Source organism: Uranotaenia lowii, chromosome 1 (genome assembly GCF_029784155.1).
Source record: "Uranotaenia lowii strain MFRU-FL chromosome 1, ASM2978415v1, whole genome shotgun sequence".
Taxonomy (NCBI): domain Eukaryota; kingdom Metazoa; phylum Arthropoda; class Insecta; order Diptera; family Culicidae; genus Uranotaenia; species Uranotaenia lowii.
In genome coordinates, this window is record NC_073691.1 from 155,459,914 (window position 1) to 155,485,093 (window position 25,180).

Consider the following 25,180-nt stretch of genomic DNA (forward strand, 5'->3'; position numbering starts at 1 on the left):
CTCGATTTTCCAGCTCGGGATCCGGCTTCAATCGAGCGGAGCAATTTGGTCAACATTTGCAAATTGGTGGTGAAGGAATTACTGGAACAGTCGATCCGTTTCGGCCGAATGCTTGACTCGGACCATCTGCCATTGCAGCACTTTTTCATCATTCTGGAACACGTCCTGAGGCATGGACTGCGGCCAAAAAAAGGTCTTCTGGGACCCAAGAAAGAACTCTGGGACATCCTCCAGAGTGTGGAACGATACTGCGGCGAGGCTCAAGACATTACCTCATCGGTGCGGGATCTTCCCACGGTTCGTACCCACATGGGCCGGGCCAGGGCCTGGCTACGATTGGCGTTGATGCAAAAGAAGCTTGCCGATTACCTGCAGGTTCTCATCGAGCACCGAGAAGACACCCTAGCCGAATACTACGAACCACATGCCCTCATGATGAGCGATGAGGTTAGCCTCGAGAACCCCAACGATTCCAAACGCCTAATAACCTTAACCCATCACTTCCGCAGGTCATCATCATCATCGGCATTCTTGTAGGATTGAACGTAATCGATTGCAACCTTTGCGTTAAAGAGGAAGATCTGGACTCCCAGCAGGGTGTCATCGATTTCTCGCTCTATCTTCGGTCCAGTTCCCGCAGCAGTCCCGACGATGAAAACACCAATGGCGGAGGAGGAGGCAACAGCTCTCTCCACGCCATCGAGGGTGAAGCCAGCGGCGCCATGACAGCCGTTCTAGATCAGAAGAACTACATCGAAGAACTGAACCGGCACCTCAAGTAAGTATCTCCTACATTACCATCTACATAACTCTTGCTTAATTCTGAACTTCCCCAAAAGCGCAACGGTAGCTAACCTGCAGGCCAAGGTCGAGGGTCTGACCACGACTAACGCGCTGATGAAGGAGGATTTAGCGATTGCGCGGAACAGTTTGCTGGCCCTTCAGGCCGAAAATGCAGCGCTCAGGAGGGCATCCCAGCATGGGCAACCGCTGGACGACAAGGCAAACGTGCTGGACCGGTTTGATCCGGAAATGGCCGAGGCGCTAGCCGAGGAACGCAAGAAGCGACAGGAAATCGAGAAGGAGCTGGATCTACAGGTATTGGGGAGTAGTTTGTCTTAGTTGGGTCCTGGAGTTCGTAACTGTTTTTAAGTGTTATTCAATTATTTAAAAAAAATATTGCAGCAATACGAAATTAGGGCGCCAAAACTTGAGGTCCTAATCCCTATTTTATAGTTTTCTTTTAACGAAATAATGAAACTCGGTCACAGTTTTTACATGGAAGTTCTACATAATGTCAGACATCGTACCAGGGGTTGTTCGACGAGTTTTTCTAAACCTTCCTTATCTGTTATAAAGCGATAAAGACGCTTCCCAAGTCCCAACTGACCCCCAATGTTAGGGCAGTAGATCGTAAGTATCATGACAATGGCTTCAAAGCTCGTGATCTTGAAAGCATCAGAATGGGGGTAGGCTTAATAGCGGCACGTTATCCAAACATACGGGAAAATTGTGTCTTGTGGTTGGAGTTCTATCCGGACATGAGTCTTTACCTTGCGGCGAATGTTTCTAAGCGATAGTCGCGAATTCCTCATTCGTTACAGGCTCGATGTCGTGAACTCCTGCGTCGGATGGCTCTGAAGGCCACTACGTCGGCCATGCTGCATGAAACGAAACCCGCCCCTAACGGATTATTAGTCGAGTGATGGTCAACGAAGCATCTCCTGAAGTTAAACCAATTTTTGACGGAACAGAAGACACACCATCCTTTTGAAATACTGTCCGTTACTGGTAGATTGCACGATAGCACTCAACATAATAACGCAGCAGAAAAGGGACAGCCAACCATTGTCGTCATATCATAGAGGTCATATCATATCCGGGTTGATTGCCAAGTTCTTCGTCAAGAAGTGGGACGAAGGTTTCTGAACCTAGCTAGTCGCGTCTTACAACATAGGTAAGCTCCGCATTGTACAGAACTGTAAGGACCACCAATTAACGGATGGTGCAGTGAATAACCGTTGACCTTTCCCGAATTGCCCCGACCCGACTCCCGCAATGGTCTGCGAAAGCCGAACTTTCCACCGTTAAGTTGAAGTTTCAAAGAAGCCCTCGGTTCAAATCCGAGATATATTGTCTGGGGAAGTTTTGCGACGGATTAGAGGAGATTCCAAGATGTCGATTTGTGCGAGAATGTCCAGGAGATCAGGCTTGTGTACATAGATTACACTATTCTCGACTAAGGAAGTTCTGAGTACTTCTTTGGCTTCGGGTTGATGCCTTCCATGACACTAGTTCGACGACCTCCACCTGGCTTCTAATTTGATGACCTTCCAAAGGCTCGATTCCGATGATCTTCTAAAAAATCCGGCTCTTAGAATTTTCAGTGCTTATCTATCATGGTACCGGTTCGAGATCCTTCTGTGCGACCCGCAAGGCTTTTTTTTAATTTTAATTTTTTTTTCGTTATACGTATCAATTCTAACTGTTTAGAATAAATTTTTAGGGAAAATAAAAAATCATGAAATGAAGGGTTAAATATGGACTTATCTGCATTTGCGCCACAATAATTCAGATTGTTAACTTTTTTCTGCCATTTTAAGCATTTATCATGTTCTGTTCAAGGCAAAAATGCAATATTGTTTATTGGCATAACATAATATTGGAGTTTTTCTTTTATTCAGCATACATTTTTTCTAATATTATAACTTCTATTACTTTGAAAACCAAAATCCACCAAAGGGAGTCGAAAGAGCTGTCGCACTTGGTCCTGCGCGTCAGCGTAGGCAGATATTCATTTACCCACTTCCTCAAGAAAAGATAAGCATATTGTTGTGCCATCATCCACGATCGTTTCAGAGTAATCGGTGTATTGTCGAAAACGATCGGGGGCTTACTATCATTCGAAGAATACAACAAAAAATGGTTTTTATTTTTATTTACATAGTATTCCGTCTCACGACATAACTTGACGAACATAATTCCTAAAATTCACTCGGTCCATGGCAACCGTTCTCCAATTTCTCGGGCACCCCACGTTCGCCAGATCACGCTCCACTTGGTCTAACCACCTCGCTCGTTGCGCCCCCGCTCGTCTTGCTCCTACCGGATTCGTAGCGAACACCTGTTTTAAAGAGCAGTCGTCCGGCATTCTCGCAACATGTCCCGCCCAGCGTATCCAACCAGCTTTCACCATCTTCTGGATACTGGGTTCGCCGTAGAGTCGCGCGAGCTCGTGGTTCATCCTTCGCCTCCACACTCCGTCCTCCTGTACGCCGCCAAAGATGGTTCTTAACACTCGTCGCTCGAATACCCCGAGTGTACGCAGGTCCTCCTCGATCAATATCCATGTCTCGTGCCCGTAGAGAACAACCTGTCTAATGAGCGTCATTTACAGATTACACTTCGTGCGAGGGCTAAGTCTTCTCGACCGCAGTTGCTTGTGGAGTCCATAGTAGGCACGACTTCCGCTGATAATTCGCCTCCGGATCTCACGGCTGGTGTCATTGTCTGCGGTCAACAGTGAGCCGAGACAGACAAAGTCTTCGACTATTTCCAGCTCGTCGCCGTCGATCGTGACCTTGTTATTACTGGACAAGCGGGTTCGGTCGGTCTCGGATCCGCAGGCCAGCATGTACTTCGTCTTGGACGTATTAATCATCAAAAAATGGTTAGGTGTTAATTTGTGTCACTTCAATTTCCATCAGCATAGATCGTAGAATTTCGTCAGAAGGGAACCTGGGGGATCAAAATTGTTCATAGTCTTCTTGACGGATCGAATTAAGCGCTCCCAACAGCCACCAAAATGTGGGCTGACGGCTTTAACTTTCAGACGTTTTTCGTCGATCTTCGTCAGTGCTTCACGTAGCTCCCTCGATGCTCCAATGAAGTTGATTCCCCGGTCACTGATGATCTCCAAAGGCGGACCTCTTCTCGCGATGAAATTGCGCAGAGCTAAGATGCAAGAATCCGTAGACAGGGAATGTGCGATCACGATATGTATGCCTCTGGTGGTCATGCAGGTGAAAAGAACTCCCTCGGTACGCCTGCCAACTAGCACGGTCATTGGCCCAAAATAGTCTATTCCGGTGTATGAGAAGGGTCGCTGGTAGGCTGCCAGTCGGGCTGGTGGAGGATTACCCATAGCTGGAGGCTTTGGACTAGCTTAGCGGATTTCACACCTTTGACAGTTCTTTATAACACGATCAAGTTCGGAGCGGAGGCGAGAAATATTGTATTTAAGTCGAATCTCATTCAATGCGGTTTGATGATTCTGATGATGGTACTTAGCGTGGTAATCAGCGATCAACAGGTTGGTTACGTGGTGTTGCCTTGGGAGTATAACTGGATTTTTCGTAGCCTCATCCGCCCATTCGCAGGCGCCGATACGTCCTTGCATTCGTAAAACACCGTGCTAATCGATGACTGGATTCAGTTTGTAGAGAGCACTGGATTTCGGCAATGTGCGTTCCCTAGGTGAAGTTCCTTGTCTCGGCTGCGTGTCAATCGAACTTCGTCCGGGTAAGCCTGCTGCTGAACAGATTGTGTTCTCAGCTAACTTCAACTCCTCCTGTGTCAGAGCGCCTCTCACTAGGGTGGTCGAAAAAGTCGTTGCCATTTCGAAAAACGTTCGAAAGAGATGAATCAGTTGTAACAAAGGTTTCTTAAGGTCATCGCCACAAAATAAAAATATCGATAAAATAATGTTAATTTTCTATATTGGCAACATTTTACTTTCTCCACCCAGACTCCCGATTATTCCAGTTACTTTTCTTGGAGTGTAGTGTGGTATTAAAATATCACTTACGGCTCGACTTCCGACTGGCCCTGTTGCTGCTGTAGTTGTTGTTGCTCGGATGCCGGTGCAGCGCTTCCAACGCAATTGGGGTGCGGCTGGTGTCCGATGGCGAAGCACGACAATGCCGTGCCGGATGTCGTTTCGGGATCAGATTTCTCGAAGCTGTGTTGCCGTAAAAAATACTCCGCCCCGGCGGAACGGATTGTTGTATTTCCACCGCACCACGGCACCAGATGATTTTGCCAATCCTTGGATTCGAGCGCAGTTGCTGCTGCTGGTGGTTTCACACGACGCTGTCGTGTTTCCAGTTGTCGATAGACCACCGCTTCCCAAGTAACAATTTGTTCGCACTAAAAACGTCTTTACTGGTCACTGGTCGAGGAAGAAGAGAGCTATGAGTCCAAACATGAGCAATGAACAACGTTGGCATTATAGTTTGAATGATTCCGTGGGTTACTATGATTGATATTGAATATAAAACTTAACATACTCCCCCCGCCAGAATGAATCGTTTGATTGAACTCTTGATTATAGTTAACGCTAACAGACAGATCTTCTACAATTAAAATGTCTGTAATCCAACATGTTGGAGAATTCTTTTGCATACATAAATGGATTTAATTTTCGATAATGTAATCGTCTTACGAGACTTTCTTGAACAAGTGATTTTACTGTTTTCTTGGCTGATCAAAAAGAATTTAACTTTGTACATATATATTTTTTCGTTGATCGATAACTCTGTTATTGTTTCAAAAACTGGGTAATAACATGGAGTACCCTGAATCAAGTAGCGTGGTTCTGTTGATATCTTTTGCGAAGTTAAATGTTCTTTGTTTTGCCAAAACTTTGTCAGTGGATTAAATATCTAAAGGCTAACTACATTTTAAGGATGTCCGACTGCCTCTGTTATTGGAAATTATTGTCGCAGGGGGTTTAAGATCTGCTTGAATTCACTTAAGTCGATGAAGTTTGAGCAAAACACTCGATATCGCCCAAATGCAGAAGAACTTCAATGTGGTTACCGAATATCGATCTCTTACCCGAAACAGGGTAACATGTTGAACACAAAACGCATCTCATCTCTAGTTGTCACAATTTAATAAAAGTATCCATTGGATATGAATATTCCAGCAAATACGGTATTTTATGCCATAGTATATTATCCGTGTCCTTGAAAGTTAAATTTTGTGCAGTGTTTTGCACAAATGAAATGCGCAACCCAACCTGCGCTGCGCATTAAGGATTATCAAAAATTACCCTCTGGTTGAAATTTTTGCAATGCACACGTCATGTTGTTCTTAGACGAGTTTTACATTTTCATTCGGATGCATTCTGCGGATTTTACGACTGCTTTTGTTGTTCCGGTACTGGTTGCATCGACTAGTGGCAGCAGTAGTGCAGCAAAGAAATCACAACCAATAATTGTCGAGGTTCGAGAAGGCTTCAATGTTGCCGATACATTGCCTGGAACATCGTCGGCGGAAGCGCACGTAGAAACAATCGATATAGGCGATGATTCTTTTAGTTCCTTGTCTGTAAATGTTGAACCGGGTAACAATGTAGCGGTTCATAAATGCTACAGTTGTTTACTGAAATTTCCTAAAAAGGGAGACTTCTACCGCCATAGAATCGATGCACATACGCAAAACAATGGCAAGTATATGTGCTTCCGTTGCGAAGCATGGTTCGGTCCTTATGAAATTTTCCAACTGCATTGTTTAAATCATTTCAAACCGCAAAGGGGAAGAAAAATATGTGACATATGTAATGAAACTCTACCGAGCAAAAAATATTTCATCAAACATCAGTTACTAGTTCACAAGCTTGAATATGGCTGCAAGATATGCTTAAAGAACTATCAGAATCAGCAATTTCTGACCGCACACATGAAGTTCCCTTCCAAGAATAAAAAAAGTAACACTAAAAATATTTTCAAATGTACGTATTGTCCTATTAAGTTTGGCGATAAAACTTCGGCAAATCTTCACGTGTTAAAGCATAATGTGCACTACAGTTGCAAGCTTTCTGACAACTAATCCTGTAAATTGGGCGAATACCTAGATCATCAAACACTTGTACATGGTAGTCACAACAGCAGATGCTTATCTTGTTCCATGAATTTTCCAAATCGAGCTGCGCATATTGTGCGCACATTGAAAACACTCATAAATTTTTAGACGCGATTTCCGAAAATGATCATAATCCAGATCGAAAAAATCAACGTAACAGATGTAGATATTGTGCCAAAGATTTTAAGAACAACATATTGCTGATTGGTCACGAATTCAGTCACGACTGTACAAATCAAAACGCAAAAAGCTTACATACTTAAAACACCAACAAGTTGATCATGCTCTTGAAATGAGCTGCGGCGGCAAGTGGTATAAGTTTTACTTCGCGTAAGGAAAACTTTACTCATATCGAAAAATATCATACTGTTTTGAATTCTATAGATGACTCTCAATCGGAAGACGACGACGAAAACGCAGAAGAATCAAGCCAAATTTTATCTGAAAAACAGCATGCCTCTGAAGTGGTGGACTGCTCGCTCGATGATATATCATGTACTGTTATTTGCAATCAACCCGCAAATGTTACTTATCCGTCGAAGACTTTTGAGATGTCCTGCTCTACGAAGAACACGTTCAAAATAGACATCTAGATGAAGATGGTCAACTTCAGTGTCTCCGGTGTTTGGTAAAGATTAAATAAATCACTTCTTTCAGCGACACTTTTTGGTTCACTTGAAACCCTCAGAGTCCTATATATGCAATATATGCAGCGCCACATTCACCACAGGAGTTCTTCTCATTCAACATCAGACAAAACAACACCAACAAACTTTAGAATGCACTAAATTCTTCCGAAAATTTGTCGATATAAAGCTATTGGCGGAGCTTGTTTAATCTTAAACCGGATTATATTCCACCAGTCCATGACTGTAAAATGTGTTAACAAAATTTCTCCGATATGGTCCAGTTAAATTTTTGTTGTGTCGGATGTATGCAACGGTTATACAGGAAATTCTGGCGGTGTCTAAAAATCTGAGACTTTTACACTTTAAACTTTCGTGCTTTGGAAACCTGCTTTTTTCGATACGTTGCATTTCTACTTATTAGTCAAATATTTTCCTTTCATTGACACTTGCAGTCAAATTACACCTATGCAACTTTCATTTGCCTCCAATGAATGTTCAAAACCCGAAAAATTTCATCTAGACTATCAAGCAGAAACTGTGAGGATTATTTTCAACTCCTGCCTTGGCCACAAAAAGTTATTTTCACAAAGTCATCAACATTCGAATTGCAAATCGTGGCGCTTTTCTGAGTACGCGCTCTGAAAATGAAGTCGAAAGTAAAGTTTAGCGACATAGTGTTGAATCGACACGTCTGGACTGCCTGAGCTGTGAAGAAATGTCTTTATACAAACTGCAGTCAATTAAAACATTTCTAAATACTACCAGCAATAACGCATACGAAAAATTTCTTGTTTTCCAGATGCCATCAACTGTTCGAAAAACCTTTCATTTAAAGGTCTACAGCTCTTCTTGTGAAATGTTGTTTTGTTTTTCTCTTCAACCTTGACACTAAATTGTGATTTGCAACAAACTTTGCTTGTTGTAGGTTATAAGTTGCAAGGCAACGGCGGAGCTTGCTTTGATACCTACATTTTTCTTAGAAGTTTATGCGGAGAAATTCCATCAGCATGAATTTCGGATGGAAGCGAAAACCCTTATTTTTACTTCTAAAAAGAAACCCGTTTGTCAAACGTTGAGGGCACTATCGCCTGAAAATGTTATCGCTTTTCTCGCCAGTTCTGTATTACGTGTACCATCCTTTTAGCTAACGTCTAGCCTTTTTGTTGCACAGCTCACAAACATATTATGCGACACTTTTATGTAAGTGCATAGTTTGATGTCAGTTTTCACTTCATGAAACCGAAGAGATTTCATTTCAGGCTGAGCCAGATCATCGCTACACTGGAAGCGCTCAGCCCAAGCCAACCCAATATCGGCTTTTGAGAATCCATATTTGAAAAAGATTGTTTCACACAATTTTTCAAAGCCACAACCAAAAGAATTGACCCAATATCAATTCCATCCGACCCAATGTCGATTTTTTTTAATGTGCCACCAAAAGAATTGACCCAGTATCAATTTCATCCGACCCAATGTCGAATTTTTCAAATGTACCACCAAAAGAATTGACCCAATATCAATTCCATCCGACCCAATGTCGAATTAGGATAGTTTTTCGTTTTTTATGCTTTGACCCAATATCAAAGGCTTCCATCATCATCAGCCCAATGCCAATGTTTGTCTTTTAGCAATCCAATATTGCAATTTTCAATCCTTATCCTGAAACGCTGAAACAAAAATCTAATTCTTATTAATAAATTTACCAAAATCCAAAACCTATCCGTTTCGAAGGACCACTAAATATGTTCGCACTAAAAACGTCTTTACTGGTCACTGGTCGAGGAAGAAGAGAGCTATGAGTCCAAACATGAGCAATGAACAACGTTGGCATTATAGTTTGAATGATTCCGTGGGTTACTATGATTGATATTGAATATAAAACTTAACACAATTTAAGCTTTATTATGGTCAGCAAAATATCGTTTGGACTATCGCATTAATCTTCATAAAAAGCTAAAGCGCATTCTATAACATCACCTGGACTCTAATAAAGTCAAAATCAGGCTATTTGGCCCTACCCTAGAAACGTCATTAAGACATATAATTGTTGGTCATCAATGTTGGTCACCATTTTTCATTTTTTCCAGCAACTATAATGGTTGATGAATGATGATTGCATTATTCAGATATGATCTGGTAAAATTAATAGCTAAAAAAACTAATGTTTTAACCATATATTGAGCGTCTTTTCTACTGCCAGTCAAGATTTTAGGTAAAATGTATATGAAATAGTATCTTAAAATAAATGCGCCTCGTCAAATCTGATGGTCAATCATGATGGAATTGATGGAAAAAGGCCTGAAAAAATATTTTCCAATGCTTGCATTGTGAATCCATCAACATGGCGTCATTTTGTGCCCTTCGATTTTGCAACCAACATGGCGTGAGTCAATTCATAGTTTTATTATGGTTTAATGATGACCCCAAAAAAAGCTACGATTTGACGTTTCTCTCGCAAGCCAACCAATTACACGCTAAGGTTGAGTTCCTCATTTCTGAGTACAAACTCATTAGTACAGTAAATGAGGAAAGACTTTTTGAATGAAAAGGGATTGGTTTTGAATGACCCGTGGAATAAATCATGAGTTGAAGTCAAATTTCGATGTCTGACGCCATCTTGAAATCCAAGATGGCGGCTTCCGCTGAACTTTAAAATGGTGTAAATGACTTGAAATCGCATGAAACCCCAACAAAATGGGTATCGGGTGAAAGGGCTAAACGAGTAGAAGTTGAATTTCGCTATCAGACGCCATCTTGAAATCCAAGATGGCGGCATCCGCTCAACTTTTAATGCTTAATGCTGACAAAAAGTCGCATTAAACCACCACTATACGGGTATTGGGTGAAAGGGCTAAACTTGAATTCGATTTTTTTCTTTCCGACGCCATCTTTAAATCCAAGATGGCAGCTTCCACTGAATTTAAAATACTGTTAATCAATGAAAATCGCTTGAACACAACTTTTTTTCACGTAATACTACATTAAAACTACTATTTTAAGACAATTTAGATCATTTTAAATCACTTTTATTATTTTTTCATTATGTTTCTAATGCATTTAGCACTTTTCTTGTTTTGTTTATAGTTTTTTTTTGCCATTTATGTAATTCTATTATTCCTATCATGCTATTATGTTTAAATTGTATTGGTCTTATTCTAGCGAAAACTATAAGGTTATGTTGTTTCTGTTAACCGTTTGATTTAGGCACATGTGCCAAATTCGATGTTGCCAAAATCGAATGTTGCCAAAAACGAACGGGGTCTGTATTGTGGTGGGAATGGTGGAATCCCACAAAAAGGATTTTCAGTCCCTTACAGATTTTCAGAGAAACGCGAAAAGAGATATTTGACTTCTATCATTTAGCCTTAGCACCCAATACAATATATTTGGGAGTTTCATGCTATTTTCATTCATTTACAGTATTTTTAAGTTCAGCTGAGCCACCATCTTGGATTTCAAGATAGCGTCAGAATGCAAAAATAAACTTTTTATAGCTTATCCCAATTGACAAACACCCAAATTTTGGAGGTGTCATGCGATATTCAATGATTTAGAGCATTTTTAAAGTTTATAGAAAAATGCCATCTTGGATTTCAAGATGGCGTAAGATAGCAATATTCGACTTCTACTCGTTAAGCCCTTCCACCCACTACCACCTGGGTTTCATGTCATTTTAAGTCATTCACTGCATTTTAAAGTTTAGCGGAAGCCGCCATCTTGGATTTCAAGATGGCGTCAGATAGCGAAACTCAACTTCTACCGGTTGATTTCTTTCAACTTATACCCCTATAATATAGGTTTTATGCGATTTTCAGTCATTTACAGTATTTTCAAGTTGAGTGGTAGCCGCCATCTTGGAATTAAGATGGCGACGGGCAACGAAATTTGACTTCTACTCGTTCATTACTTTCACCTAATAACCATATTGTGAAGGTTTCACGATATTTTCAGTAATTTACAGCTTTGAAAATAAAAGCGGAAGCCGCCAACTTGAATTAATGATGGCGTCAAGCAACAATTTTTTTCCTACTATTGGGCCCTTTCACTCAATACTCATATTGTAAAGATATTCATACCACTTTCGGTGATTTCAAGTTTTCAAAGATGTATTTTTTTAATTTTAACTCAAAACCAACACGCATAACTTACCGAAAATGTGTAAAAATGGGAGTTCCAATTCAAATATGTGCTATCTAATCTGAGCGTGTCCTGTTTTGACATCTTGATCGAGAACTGTCACAAAGTTTTATGGCGGTTTAATAATCATGCACTGAGTGCTATTATAGAACATGCAAAAGAAAGCTTGGAGCAAAGTTCTAGGTTTGTGTTTTATTATAGTTCAAAAAGAGCATTCATAACTCTTTTAAAATAACTAAAACAGCATGTTTAATAAAAGTTTTATTAGCGTTTTCAAAACCATCTGAAAACATATGGTCGAAAAAAAATTATAAGCATTCTGCATGACCATAATAAAACCACCATAAAACGAGCTGCACAAAAAAATGCCATAATTAAACCATAATAAAACTTCCTAATGCTAGTTGGCATAATCTGTGTTACTTGGGTTGGGCGCGTCTTAAGCTGCTTATGGGAAAACACGATCCTGCCGCGTCTGCCATCCTCGCTAGTGTCCGTTCTTGAGCGTGGCGGGAGCTTTCAATGGTGCCACCTGAACCTGTCGTGTCTGCTGGCGGATCCTGATTTTGTTGACGAAGCGTGGCAGTCGCTGAACGTTCTGTTGTCGATAATCCATCATCCGGCCGCAGTTGGTGACGGCCAGAATCACACACGGCTTCCACGTTTTCTTTCTGGGAGCGGTATCGCCGCTGGACTCGCCCCATACGACACACGACGGCGGCCATGCTTCCGGCTGCTGGGGCGTTGCAATTTGTGCACACGTGAGTGGTGATGAAGGGGTATTTTAAAAGAGGGTCCTGGCAGTGAGAGCATTATTTTTTTTAAATTTTCATTTAGCTAGCTTGCTGAGAGGGTACTTACGAATTGACCCTTTTGGTTTTTTCCTCTGCAGATGCTGCAATTCTCCGGAAAGAACGGTACGGTTCCGTAACTAGTGTGGAGTTGAAAGAGAAATTAATTTTCTTCCCATTTCTATTGTCACGAGTTTCTTACGTTCTCCGGGTTGCTAAGATCTCGTGAAACCGGATTCCGCTTCCAAAGTGCCGCCTTTACTGACCGGATGTGGCAGCCGAAGATTCTGTGGATTGAGTTCTTTTTAGATAGACTCTTACTCGAACCCGAATAGCTTACCTCTTCCAAGAGGTTGTACAGCAAGTACGGTGCTTTTCTTCCCCGGGAAACTGCTTATCAGCAACTCAGCCAATATCAAGGCTACTTTTTTTTCCACTCGCGCTCTCACCACCTTTTTCGAAACCGGAACTTTTTTGGCACGTCAACGCTCGGACTGTCGCGGCTGAACGTTTTCTCACTTCGCTGCTGCCAACTTTCCGAAACGAAAAAAAAACTGACAATTCCCAGTTCGGAAAACTGCTTCGCTTCGAGAAGTTCTGTCAACGAATAGCCGAAATTGCTCCAAAATTTTGCAGTCTGGGATTTTTCGAGTTGAAGCGCTGCACTCTCATTATGTTTATGATGAGTTGTGGGTTTTTGTCAAAAAGATGTTGCCATACGCTCGTATCATATCTATTTTAAGGTACATTTAATATTGATTTAATTCAAATGCAACACAGTGGTTTGGTTTCTTGGTGGTGGAGAACGCTAGCACGGATCTCTTCCATCGTCGTTCGTTGATCTCCAGCGTCACCAGGCCACGAATCTTCGGGTTCTCTTAGGAAGTCTGGTCCTCAGAACCAACGACCGCTCGGCTGAAAGTTCGGCAATCTTCGCCACTTCGTTCCTTCATCCGCTACATTCTGCTTAGTTGGAAGCCATCTCCATTCTCTTACTTGTGTGGTATCGAGAAGTTCGCTGACTCTAAACGCAACAAATTGCCTGTATCGTCGATGATCAGACCGTAACCAACACACTACTTCACGGGAATCAGTCCAGAAAACGCGTCGTGTAATCTTCATTCTGTGTGACTTGAGAATACTATCGGCAAGGCGTGCTCCAACTAATGCGACCTGCAACTCAAGACGAGGAGTAGAGAGGAACTTCGACGGGGCTACACGGGACTTTGATCCAATCAGCCCACATTCCGCCTCACCTCCTTCTCGCAATTTGAAGAAGGCAACGGCTGCTATCACTGGCATCACAGAAAACTTGAAGCTCCACACTGTTGGTTGACTCGATGGACGTCACAGTTCGGTAACAGCGTAGGATAGTAACTTGACGAACATTTGGCAGCGCTTCAATCCATGTCAACCGCTTTTCGGTCAACCTTGAGTCGATCTCATCGTCCCAACCGGTTCCGGATCGCCAAATCTCTTGGAGGAGGATTTTAAAATAAATGAGAAAGTTACCGATGAGTCCCATAGGGTCGTATACAGTCATCAAAGTTCACGTTTCGTAAGCATCCTTGCTCCGGAAAGAAGATCTGTATCGTGCTTCGGTGATAACTTAAACGTAAACGTATCAGAAGTTGTGTCCCAACACATTCCCAGGACTTTCTCCGTTGACATCTCCGGACAGAAGATGTTTTCAAGATCTTTGCGCGTTGTGTTTTTTTACAGCACTGTTTCTATTTCAGCCGTATGTGATATATTGCTATTTTTGCATCACAGCATGCGAAACTACAACAAGTGTTGTTAAAAAACTTGAAGGCCACAGATCTTGAAAATGTTTTTGCATGTCAAAATTTTCATAATGTGCTAAAAGTGACAAAATTTCTATCACATTTTTCTAACACCAGTGAATTTGCTCTTACTGTTTTCATTTTATAAATATTTAAAAAATTTAAGGGGAATCGAGGGTGAAATCAGCCATAATATCTTTGATTCTTTGAAAATAATCACTCAAGATTGGTCTATTTTTGTTTTCAAAAATTTCTATTCTAAATCAGTGTTTTTCTGCCTTGTTAACAAAATATAGGAGAATTAGGAGTTAAAAAAGGGCACTATATCTCCGTTTGCAAGCTCCTGCGGAGTCTGAACTATGTCCTATCGGTTTTCCGGACATAATTAAATATATTTTCATAATTTTGGTTGGTGTAGTAGGGAAGATATTGAATTTATTTGCAGCTTATACACTTTTTCTTCATTGTGCAATGGTTCTGACTCGACGATATTCCCCTGGCTGCGGTCTCGACGACTTTCTATTGCACTTGGTCCGAAGATCTTCAAGTAGCTCCAGTCCGTCGATCATCCAAAGATATCTGGCCCAATAACCTCCCATGGCTCATAGCTCGACAGCTTGAAGATCTTCGAGGATACTATTACTTCTTTTTACCACACCCATAGAAGAGGTTGCAAAAATCCAATGCCTAGATTGCAAATAGCTAAGCCGAAAATGCGCTGAAAAGTGTCCTATGCCAAAGATGATATGTTTGAAAAAGCACTGCTGGCATAAGGATTCAAGCTTCCATGCAAAATGATGCATGACCACTACATTCAAGCGAAACAAGAAAAACATTTTATGGGATTTTCTTCCTATTGAATAATTCCTCCTAGCAGTGTTCGGCACAAAAGCGCTAATCCGCTATTCGCTAGTTAGTCCGCTAACTTTTTGTCAGCGGTTTAATTTTGCCGCTAAGTTTGGATTGATTTAGCGAATTGAAAAGTTCCGCTATTTTTTGGTTCCGCTAATTGAAGATCGCTAACTCCCATATATTGGTATCAATCTCTCGAATTCTTAGTGATAGAATAAACTTTTTTCATTAATCAAGTCAAAGTGACATTGTACATCATTCAGATTGCTTAATTGGATTAATTAGAGGAATGCGTACTAGAGTTAGAGAAAAGATGTATTTAGTGTCATTTTTCTCTCTATAAGCACTTTTTTAGCAACTTTTACAGAAGAAGATAACAATAAAAGGTGTTAAACAATACAAAACTATTTTCAACATCTCTTCATCAGCATTTGTTTTCAAGTGGTTGAGCAATTTACTTTTCACAATACAGTTTTCTAGAAATTTTACAGATCAGTTCACATAAAAATAAGATAAAATCACTTCGTTTTAAGTTCAAATAGAAATTGTATAAACGTTTGCTCCGGCAAATTTGCAAAAAGGGGAAAACAGGTTCAAGATTTTAAATGAGGATTATGTAAAATAATGCAAAAAAAATGAATTGCACAATAGATTATTTGCAACAAAACCAATAAATCGAATAAATTTTTAACCTAAATTTAAATAAAAAAAGAGATATATATGTACCTCCCAGTTTCCACATTCTGTTCTTTTGCTCTTTCTTTGATTGTTCGAAAATCGTTTGTTTTAATTTCTAGAACACAGAGACTCGTTAAAACTCCTATCTTTTACAGTTTTGGTTTTGCTAATATAATTTTATGAAAATACGATCAATTTATCTAATTTTAAATTAAATACCTGAAAGTTTATTAATTCCTCCTTGGAGAGTTGAAAAAATCGAAATGGGGAAGTGCGTGACTAAAGAAAAATGTAGTATTTGTTCCGGCTTTAATGTTGGTAAACAGTTAGCGATTAGCGATTAGCGCTTTAAGCTTAAAGCGATAACTTTTTTGGCACATTTAGCGTATTTAATTAGCGATCGCTAACTTTGTATGAGTTAGCGATTTAATTAGCGGCGCTAATTTTTCAGTTAGCGATGCCGAACACTGCCTCCTAGAAACTAGAAAATTAAAAAAAAACACACACACACACACAGTGCCGTAGGGAAGTGGGAATCGAACTCACTACATCATTTTATATCGTCCTGCCAATCCGGCATCTTAACCAGTGTACTATTTGAACTTGATGTAGGACGAGGGATATTTGTCATAGGATTTCCGCTACCGAATCACCAAAAATGCTCTCCTTTCAGGTAGTCCTTTGTCTTGTGAAGAAAACGGGAAAAGGAATTTTTATTTTGTTTCTTTCATACGCAATGCGGTTGAACTAGAAGGATGAATGCCGGCGGTCGCAAATCGAATCATCCCCGGTCGTGTTTTTTTCTTATGCCGATTACGGTATGATATTGATTACTCATGATTGGCATAGAGGCTGAATTTTGGGTGTACGAACTCTGAGTCCATAACCATAGACTTTAGTTTCTTTGCGACAATTCGTCCTCATAGATTGCTCCGATACGATGACTTTAAACAAATCTTATTTATGAATCGCTTAAATAACACTTTACAGTTGCGAACTTTCTGGGAACTTCTTCTGGGATGACTTAGGTACAAAATTACACTTAAACTTATGTTCTGACTCCACAAGGTTTCACTGAAGGCGGAAACGGAAATGGCCATGAAGCTGCTGGAAAAGGATATTCACGAAAAACAGGACACGATCGTTTCGTTACGCCGCCAGCTGGAGGATATCAAGTCCATCAACCTGGACATGTACCGCAAACTTCAGGTAATATATTTCGTCTAGGTTATTCGTGTTGATTTGATTTTATGCAAGTTTAAGTTAAACTTAAGTTTTTTTTTTGAGTTTCGTGTTCAGTCCCAACTTTTGTAACACACTAAATTAATTAAAAAAAACACAAAATTAGGAATGCGAAGAGGAGCTCACCCAGAAGGGCGAAATGGTGACGCGGCTGCAGGTGAAGGCATCCCAAATCGGGAAAATTCTGTCAAACTTGGAAAAGAAGGGTCACGATGCGATGACCGATTCCCAGATCAACGCCATTGCTTCGATCAGTGGAACGAGCAGCCCGGGTGGCAGCGCCTCCGGACCTCCAACTAAGAAAGCACATCTCAAAATTGGCACAATTCCTCCCTTCAACGCAAATAAAATAAGGAAATCACCTTCCGTGGGAACGACAGCCGGATCAGCATCGGCTTCTGCGAATGACCCCTCAAAGACTGCTACCAAATCGGCCACCGGGGCCACTAGCGATGCCAGGAAGTGTCCGAGCGCTTCCTCGCCCGTTGCAGAAGCGAGCGAAGCTAAATAATCCAAACCGGCGTAATTCTTGAATTTCAGCTCACCACGGATGAACCGCAACGTTCCAAAATTGTTTGGGCCCAGAACGAAAAGATTGAAAAGATATGATCTAATATTTTTGTAGTCTCTATTTACTAATAAGTTTCATTAGTTTTAAAACCAGAACTTAAATACAACAAAAACCCATACCTAAATGTTTAACGGTCGCCATATATACTGAAACGGTTAACCGTGCGTAAGTGACTAAATTTGCTTTCTCATCCTTCGATGATCATCTCAACTTATACAACGTTCGGAACCATCACCAGGAATGCGAGGCATCGTTGAAGCACAAATCCGAGCTGATGACTCGAATGGAAACCCAGCGCGAATCGATGGCCAATGCCATTGCGCAGCTGGAGAAAAAGTAGGTTACTTCTTTGCTTTCCATGAAAAAAACATAAATTATTAATAAATCTACAAGTGTTACTATTGCTTAGTTGTTGAAAAAAGAACGACTTTTGATTGCATAGTTTTAAGATATTTTGTTTTCCGACCCGCAAAAAAGGGGTACGCTTTTCATAGGTTTAAGCTTAAACAACATTTGTTAGGCTTTATACTACTTAACCCTTGTCTCCTCTTTTATCTTAAAGAAAGATAAAATGAAAAACATGGGTTAAAACTCTTCGGTACGTTTCATTAGCACGTATAATTCCATGGCTTCAAAGATCGGTTGTTTGTAAATAATTATAGGTATACATCAGCCCATTAAATGCATTATAGTGGAATTAAAAATACAATTGAAGTATTGAACGATACTGAATAAAGCTCCTGTTCTCAAGCTATCTACCCCTAGGATATTTTTTCGTTTACAAGAAAATATGAGAAACAGTTTGTCCCGCTAAAAGTGTTACTAAAATTCCCCTTGTAATTTCCTTAATCTGTTAAAAAAGTATCGCTAATTTCGATGTTGGCAATCACGTCCCTCACTTGTTTATGCCTCTTGATAAGTTCGGCACAATTTTTATTTAATGTTGTTGATTTTTAACAACTGAAGCGTTTCCTTGTGGTTTGGCACGTTTTGCGAAAAGCCTTGTCATACAAACATATGGACAGCGAAATTCAGAATCAAGATTCAGATACAAATTTCAGATTTTTTTTTTATTTTGCAAGTTCAAAACTGCAAAAATTGGCAAAATTGAAAAAATTGTCGAAAATTAGAAAATTGACAAGATTGTAAATTTAACAAAATAGACTGAATTGTAAAATAAAAAAATTTAAAAAATCACAAAATCGAAAAAATGACAAAATTTAAAATTGACAAAAATGGTAAAATTTTGACAAAATTTACAACCAAGGTAAAATTGACAAAAATGACTGAAATAACAAAAATGTCAAAACTGATAAAAAATGACAAAATTGACGGATTAAAACAAATGGTTCAAATTTACCAAATAGACATATTTGATAAATTGGACAAATTGGACATTTGATGAAATAATGAAAAAAATTTTAAACAATAATGACAAATTGACAAAAATGACAAACAAAGTTAAAATTACAAAAACGACAAAATTGTAAGAAACTACACAACAACAAATTTAAAAAAAAAATGCAAAATACACACTCAGAGGAAATCTTATTATAAATTTCATAAGATACATCTTATGAACCACTTTTTTGCGTCCAAACTAATTTTTTATAAGAGTTTTATGAAATTCTTTTAATTTTCATACGATGTTCTTATGAAAAATAGAAGAAACGGCATTGTGAAAAAATGATGAACACATTCATTCATAGCATCAGTTTTTTTTTCATCATCTAACAGTACGAAGCAATCGCCAGTTCATAGTTAAATGTTATTGTTATCTCCGGAATGGTAAGTTCGATTTGATGTTTTTGGTGTGAACGTTGAATATATTAGTAAACTAAAATACATTATTTGTTTACTTTTCAGCAAGGTGTCGCCAAAAAACGAAAGGTCGAAGATTAAGATGCGGCAAAAAAAAACTTTGATGGAGCCGTCTGTTGATGCGCTACTGATGGTGACCATGAAGGATTTAATTTTAAACAAATTTGGCAAACAATAAAGTGTTTTCAACATGAAATATCGAGAATTTTTCTTATTAGAAAGTGATTTACTGTTTCCATAAGAATCTCTTATGAAAAGCAACAACCTCTCATTGAAGTAGGCGTTCATCTTCAGAATTCATTCGCGTCATAAGACAATCTTATGAATTTCAATAATTTTTCTTATGGCGCCACTTCATAACAGATTCTTATGGCATACATAATAGTATTTTTCTGAGTGCACAAAAGTTGACAAAGTATACAAAGTTGGCGAAAATGACAAACTGAATATAGTTAGAGCAAACGCACCAATAAGTGAGTATACGCGGCCCGGTTTTGCTCATTTCAGCGGACCGGTTTTGGGATACACACTCTTTCGTGCACCGGGCGGTAGCATAATTATTTTTAAATTTAGCATTGCACTGAGAAAACTTTTGTAGAAAATCTTAATCTTAAATTAATACGTACCGAGTAAATTTTCGGAGTCTTCAGTTTTTTGCTGAAATTTCGATGAATGTTGGTTGGAAAAGGGCCTGGGGGTGTTAGCAGTTATTTGACGGGATAGCTGCTATCCGTATCGTGACGTCAAAGTCTACATCCTGGTTGAACATGCCGTACAGCAGCAGCAAGGCCAAGCAGCTTCGAACACCAGCAATCGGGTCCGATGACGGATGGAGCAAGAACTTCCGAGCAGGATGTTTGCTTCGCTTGGCCTCGTCATAATATCCATAGGACACCGCTTTCAACCGGTGGGTTGTTTTCGGCGACCGATTCAACTTTGATCCTTTCGGTAAAGCGTTGAGTTTCCCTTACGGTGTTTCCAATTCCGTGTCACCCGTTTGCTGAATTGTGATTAAAAACTTATTGAATTGTAGGACGACTTGATTGAATAAAATTAGTTCAGATAAGAATATATTTTCGAATTAAGCTCGATTTTGCTTTCAAAACGCCGAGCACTTATATTTCCTAACACATGGACCCGAAAAACAAAATTCAACAAACTAAACAATTCAACTAAAATTAAACTTTCTTTGTTTATTATATTTATATTAAAATCATACTTTTCTAAAAAATCTTCAACTTCTTTTTCTATCCAACGTGCTGATTGAAATAGTTGCTGCTCCGAAAAACTGAGTCCCATTAGTTGCAAACTTATTGAGAGACCTCGTTTCGAAAGCCGAATCGGTAGGGACAGTACTGGAATGCCACCCATATTGGCCGGTTGGATACAAAAATCCTGCACAGCGCACTGGTCTCGATTATTATTACTCCGAGAAACTCCGAGTGACCATTTTTGGTCACAAATTACGATGCTTCAAGTTTGTTTATCTGAAATTGAGTGAGAAAGGAAAAAATGTTATCAAAATTCATAGGTAGAAAAAAGTCCAAAAGAGTATAAAATACAAAATAAATAACTCATCAACAGAACCAGCATTTACACTTTCTCGTTCAATTCCTGGAAAAACCCGAAAAAATGTAACGAAATTGCGAATTTAACTGGTTATTACAAAAAAATCCATCCACAATTTTAATCTGATACAATTTTTTTTTCTTAAAATAAATATCAACAAACATCTACACGCTGCGACATCGTTTGTTTAATTCTGCTCAAAACAGTAGAATTTTTTCAGTGCATGTTTGCTCTCGTCCCTTTCTAGTGAGCAAATTTGGTGATTTTGTCGGTCCCGACGACATCGGCCCTATTTTACTCACCTTCATACTAACCCCCGGTGCGGTATGGAAGTGATTAAACTCGTGAGCATTTTCACTTTGCTCGCGATTGCTGCGGATGCCCTTAACAACAAATAAAGCTTATAAAAACAAGTTTTGTCACTTTTGTCGATCTCGTCAGTTTTGTCAATTTGGTAAATAAGTTAATTTTGTCAATGAGGTCAATTTCGTCAATTTTAATATTTTTGTTAATTTTGTCAATTTTTTCAATGTGGCGAAATTTGTCAGCTTAGTGACTTTTGTTAGTTTCTGAAATTTGGTCAATTTAGTCAATTTTGCTTATTTGTATTTTTTTCTTTTTTTTTATCATTTTTTTCATTTTAGTAAATTTTGTCAATTTCGCCATTCTTGTCAATTTTATCAATTTTGTTAATTTGGTCAAATTTTGAAATTTTGTTATTTTTCATAATTTTCACAATTTTTGTTAATTTTGTCCATTTCGTCAATTTTGTCTTCATCGTAAGTTTTGTCATTTATGTTAATTTTTTTTTATTTGGTGGAGTTGTCCGTGTGACTTTTTTTTCAATTTTGTAATTTTCAACAATTTTGTCCAAGTTTTGTAATTTTTTTTAAAATTTTGTAAATTTCTGTCAATGTTCTTATTATTTAAAATTTTTTCAAATATGTCAATTTTAGCAAAATATTACACATTTTTCAAAAGGGATAAAATTAAAAAAAAAAACGAAAAAAATTACAAAATTGTCCCTTTTAACAAAATTGACCAAAATATAAAATTGAATAAATTTTACAAAAACGACAACAATGGCACAATGACAAGATAAAAATGTTGACAAAAATTGTCAAATTTACAAAATCACAAAAATTTTCTCCACTTCAGGTTACGATTATTCAGAGCAAACGTGAAATTATTTGAAACACATAGTTGGGCGTCTTTCTAAAATTTTATTCTTTATTTTTATATTTCTTTTATTTTTAAGTTACCATATACTGTGATTCCAAGAAAAGAACATTGATATTACATTTATTTAAAAAAAAATCGTAGAAACGAGATCATACACGGAGAAAAAAGTATAGTATTGTCAACAATTTCCCACTTACATACATCATATTTCCGATTAACTCTCGACCAATTATAAATATTAAACTTTCAACTTATACAATATCACAATATCAACATACATATGTACAATGATACATATAATATTCGACTATATGTGTATGATTGACTTCACGCACTCAACCATAAATACAATAGTTTCAACTTTGATCTTATGGTTGATTTTCTGCATTAAACAATGAGTATATTAGATTCAACCATACTGGTATAGTTGATTCAACTATACTGGTTTAGTTGATTACATTTTTATAATTTATCTATTGAGTTCAACTATAGATTTTGTAAATTCAACTTGTTTTTATATTAGAAGTCATCATATTTATTGTTGGTTGTTTTCTGTCTTTTTTTTTCATTTTTGTATTTATTTTTGATTAAAAAACAGCAATACACTGACCAAGAGCCAGTTAAAACAATAGCCATAGCTACCTTCGAGTGGTCTGATTGACCTGAAATTCGATTGAACAAAAACGGATTGCAAAATATTGAATAAATAAAGTAATGGTTATTTTTAACCTGTTTTGGTTCCATAGTTTTTGTCTCCTTTTCCTGTTCACCAGCACACCAGCTGTTGCCGATTAGTATCATCGTTCTCCAGCATATGCGAAGGACCTTGCACCACTAGACCTTTTCCACTAGGGGCCCCGGCAGTTTTCTGTAGTTCGTTTTTTGTCAGATTCTTGGACCGGAAATATCGGTGGGAGTATTGAATGTATAGTCAAGTTTATGAGATTTAGAGTTCAAGGTCTCAAATCAATCATACAATTTTTGTTGAATCTATCATATTTATAGTTAAATCAATCATACTACTATGATTTGATCTACATAAACTATTTATAGTTGAATGCATAAGGTCTATCAGCAGTTTCTGGTTGAATCTATTATATTAATAGTTGAATGCCTGAGTTCAATCATACAATATTGTAGATGAATCCATCAGATCATACCATTATAGTAATCATTATATTTATAGTTGATTACATAAGGCCAATCAGCAGTATAAAGTTGAATCAGTTCCATCTATAGTTGAATGCGAAAAAAATCAACTTTACTTTGATAATTGGTTTAAAACGCTAAAATAATTTTTACTTAGGGATTTTTTTTTTATCTGAAATTTTGCGCCGGGGGTCTTCAGATTTTCTCCAAAATTTAAAATATTGTTTGTTTTTGATGGTTTTTTTTTTTCAAAAAAAACTTAAACTTTATCTAACTCGAAAAATAAAAGTTTAAGAAATCTGCAAAAACACATGTTTTTTAATTAAACGAACAAAATTTTAAATTTTGGAGAAAATCCGAAGACCACCGGCGCAAACACGTTCGGAAATCAAAAAATCCCCACATCTGCTGTCTTTTTTTCTCGTGGTATCATACAATAAATCATGAAAATATGTTTGAATTTACTATATTTATTGCTAATTGCATCGTTTCAATCATACAATTTTAGTTGAATGTATCATATTTAATGTTGGATCAAACATAAATTTATTGTTAAATCTATCTATAAATATGATTGATCGTTAATTGATCGAGGACTAACAGAAAGGTACAGTTGAATCTATTATATTTATAGTTGAATGCCTAAAATCAATCATACAATTGTAGTTGAATCTCTCATATTTTCATTTGAATCATTACTAACCATTACAGTTGAATCTATTGTATTCACAGTTGATTGCGTAAGGTCAATCAGCAGTTTGAAGTTAAATCTATTGTACTTATAGTAGAGTGCGAAAAATCAACTACACTTCGATGATTGGTATAACATGCTGAAATAATAACTGTGAAAACAAAAGAAATGAATCAACATTGTTAAATTCATATGTTGACTTGTTTTTCCAACAAAAAATTTCGATTGATTAAGCAATTCAGATTAAGGACTGAACGAGAACCCCTGGCCTCAATCATTCACCACAAAGTATACGAACGTTCCTTAAGCATTTTAAAAACAATTTTTTAGCATTGTTTTTTTTGTACTGTTTATTTCCGTGTATATAAATTGACATTTAAACTGATTTAAATATTCTCGTTTCCCAACATCTCACTCAAAAATATTTTGTATTCTAAAGCTAGTTGAGAACTTTTTCACTCTATATAATTTACTACGGCGAATTTGCAGCCATTCCGTGCACCCATGTTGAAATATCATTGAAATTATTCAGATTCATAACTTATGTCTTCAAATATGAATAAATGAATGCAAAATTCATAACTATTTTACTCATATTAGTTTAGTACAAAAGATGTTTATAAGCTAAAAATACTCAAATTACTCGAAGGGCATGTATTAAATCCAACATAACTTTCACAAAATTCGAAGAAATTTCGCCAAATTTTGACAGAAAGTTTAATTATAGTTGAACAACCAAGCAGACCAAAAAAAATTGGGAGTCAAGTGTTTGAAGCGCCACACAGCGGTCAATACGAGAACTTTTTACATAAATCTTCATAACTTCGCTTAAAAAATCATTAATTTTAACGAATGGCACACTTCTGCCCACCATAAATCAACTAGGGATCATTGTTTTGAATGAAAATTGCGAATCAAACTAAAAGAAAGCGAAAAAATATATCTTTTTCGAGTTATAGGGTTGTGAATTTTAACAGTCATTTTGACTGGTCACGGTCCGAGTGTCCATGGGGATCCAATTATGGGGATCGCAGTAAGCTTCGCTCGGGACCGGACGTGTTTTTCAACTGGTGTGTTGTTCTCTGGATTTTGTTCTTGGCTATGGAAAATGTTGCAGAGCTTCCAAAATCAATTTTCCATCTATTTAGCGAAATTTTGAAGAATGGTGTTTAGTGGAAGTGTGGCATGGATAGTGAAGAAGTCAGAAGATTGAGCTG

General features: G+C 38.1%; 1 protein-coding gene and 1 long non-coding RNA gene across 6 annotated transcripts in view; one reads left to right on the top strand and one right to left on the bottom strand.

Moving 5' to 3' along the window:
- The window catches only part of LOC129740625 (protein RUFY3), a 114,712-nt gene that overhangs the window by 82,691 nt on the left and 6,841 nt on the right, over positions 1-25,180 (top strand). For 4 of the 5 annotated variants that reach the window (XM_055732356.1, XM_055732355.1, XM_055732354.1 and 1 more), the window contains 5 exons: positions 14-447; positions 510-778; positions 840-1,098; positions 16,807-16,947; positions 17,790-17,887. In XM_055732356.1, coding sequence (XP_055588331.1) covers positions 14-447; positions 510-778; positions 840-1,098; positions 16,807-16,947; positions 17,790-17,887 — 1,201 coding nt within the window. Of the gene's footprint in view, positions 1-13; positions 448-509; positions 779-839; positions 1,099-16,806; positions 16,948-17,086; positions 18,310-25,180 lie in introns of those variants that run through there. The other variant, XM_055732358.1, reaches the window with a different exon arrangement.
- Positions 11,957-12,877, bottom strand: LOC129740627 (uncharacterized). The gene is made up of 3 exons (XR_008736307.1): positions 12,765-12,877; positions 12,495-12,711; positions 11,957-12,430 (listed from the first exon to the last, which is right to left on the bottom strand). It is a non-coding gene; the product is annotated as an uncharacterized LOC129740627 (long non-coding RNA).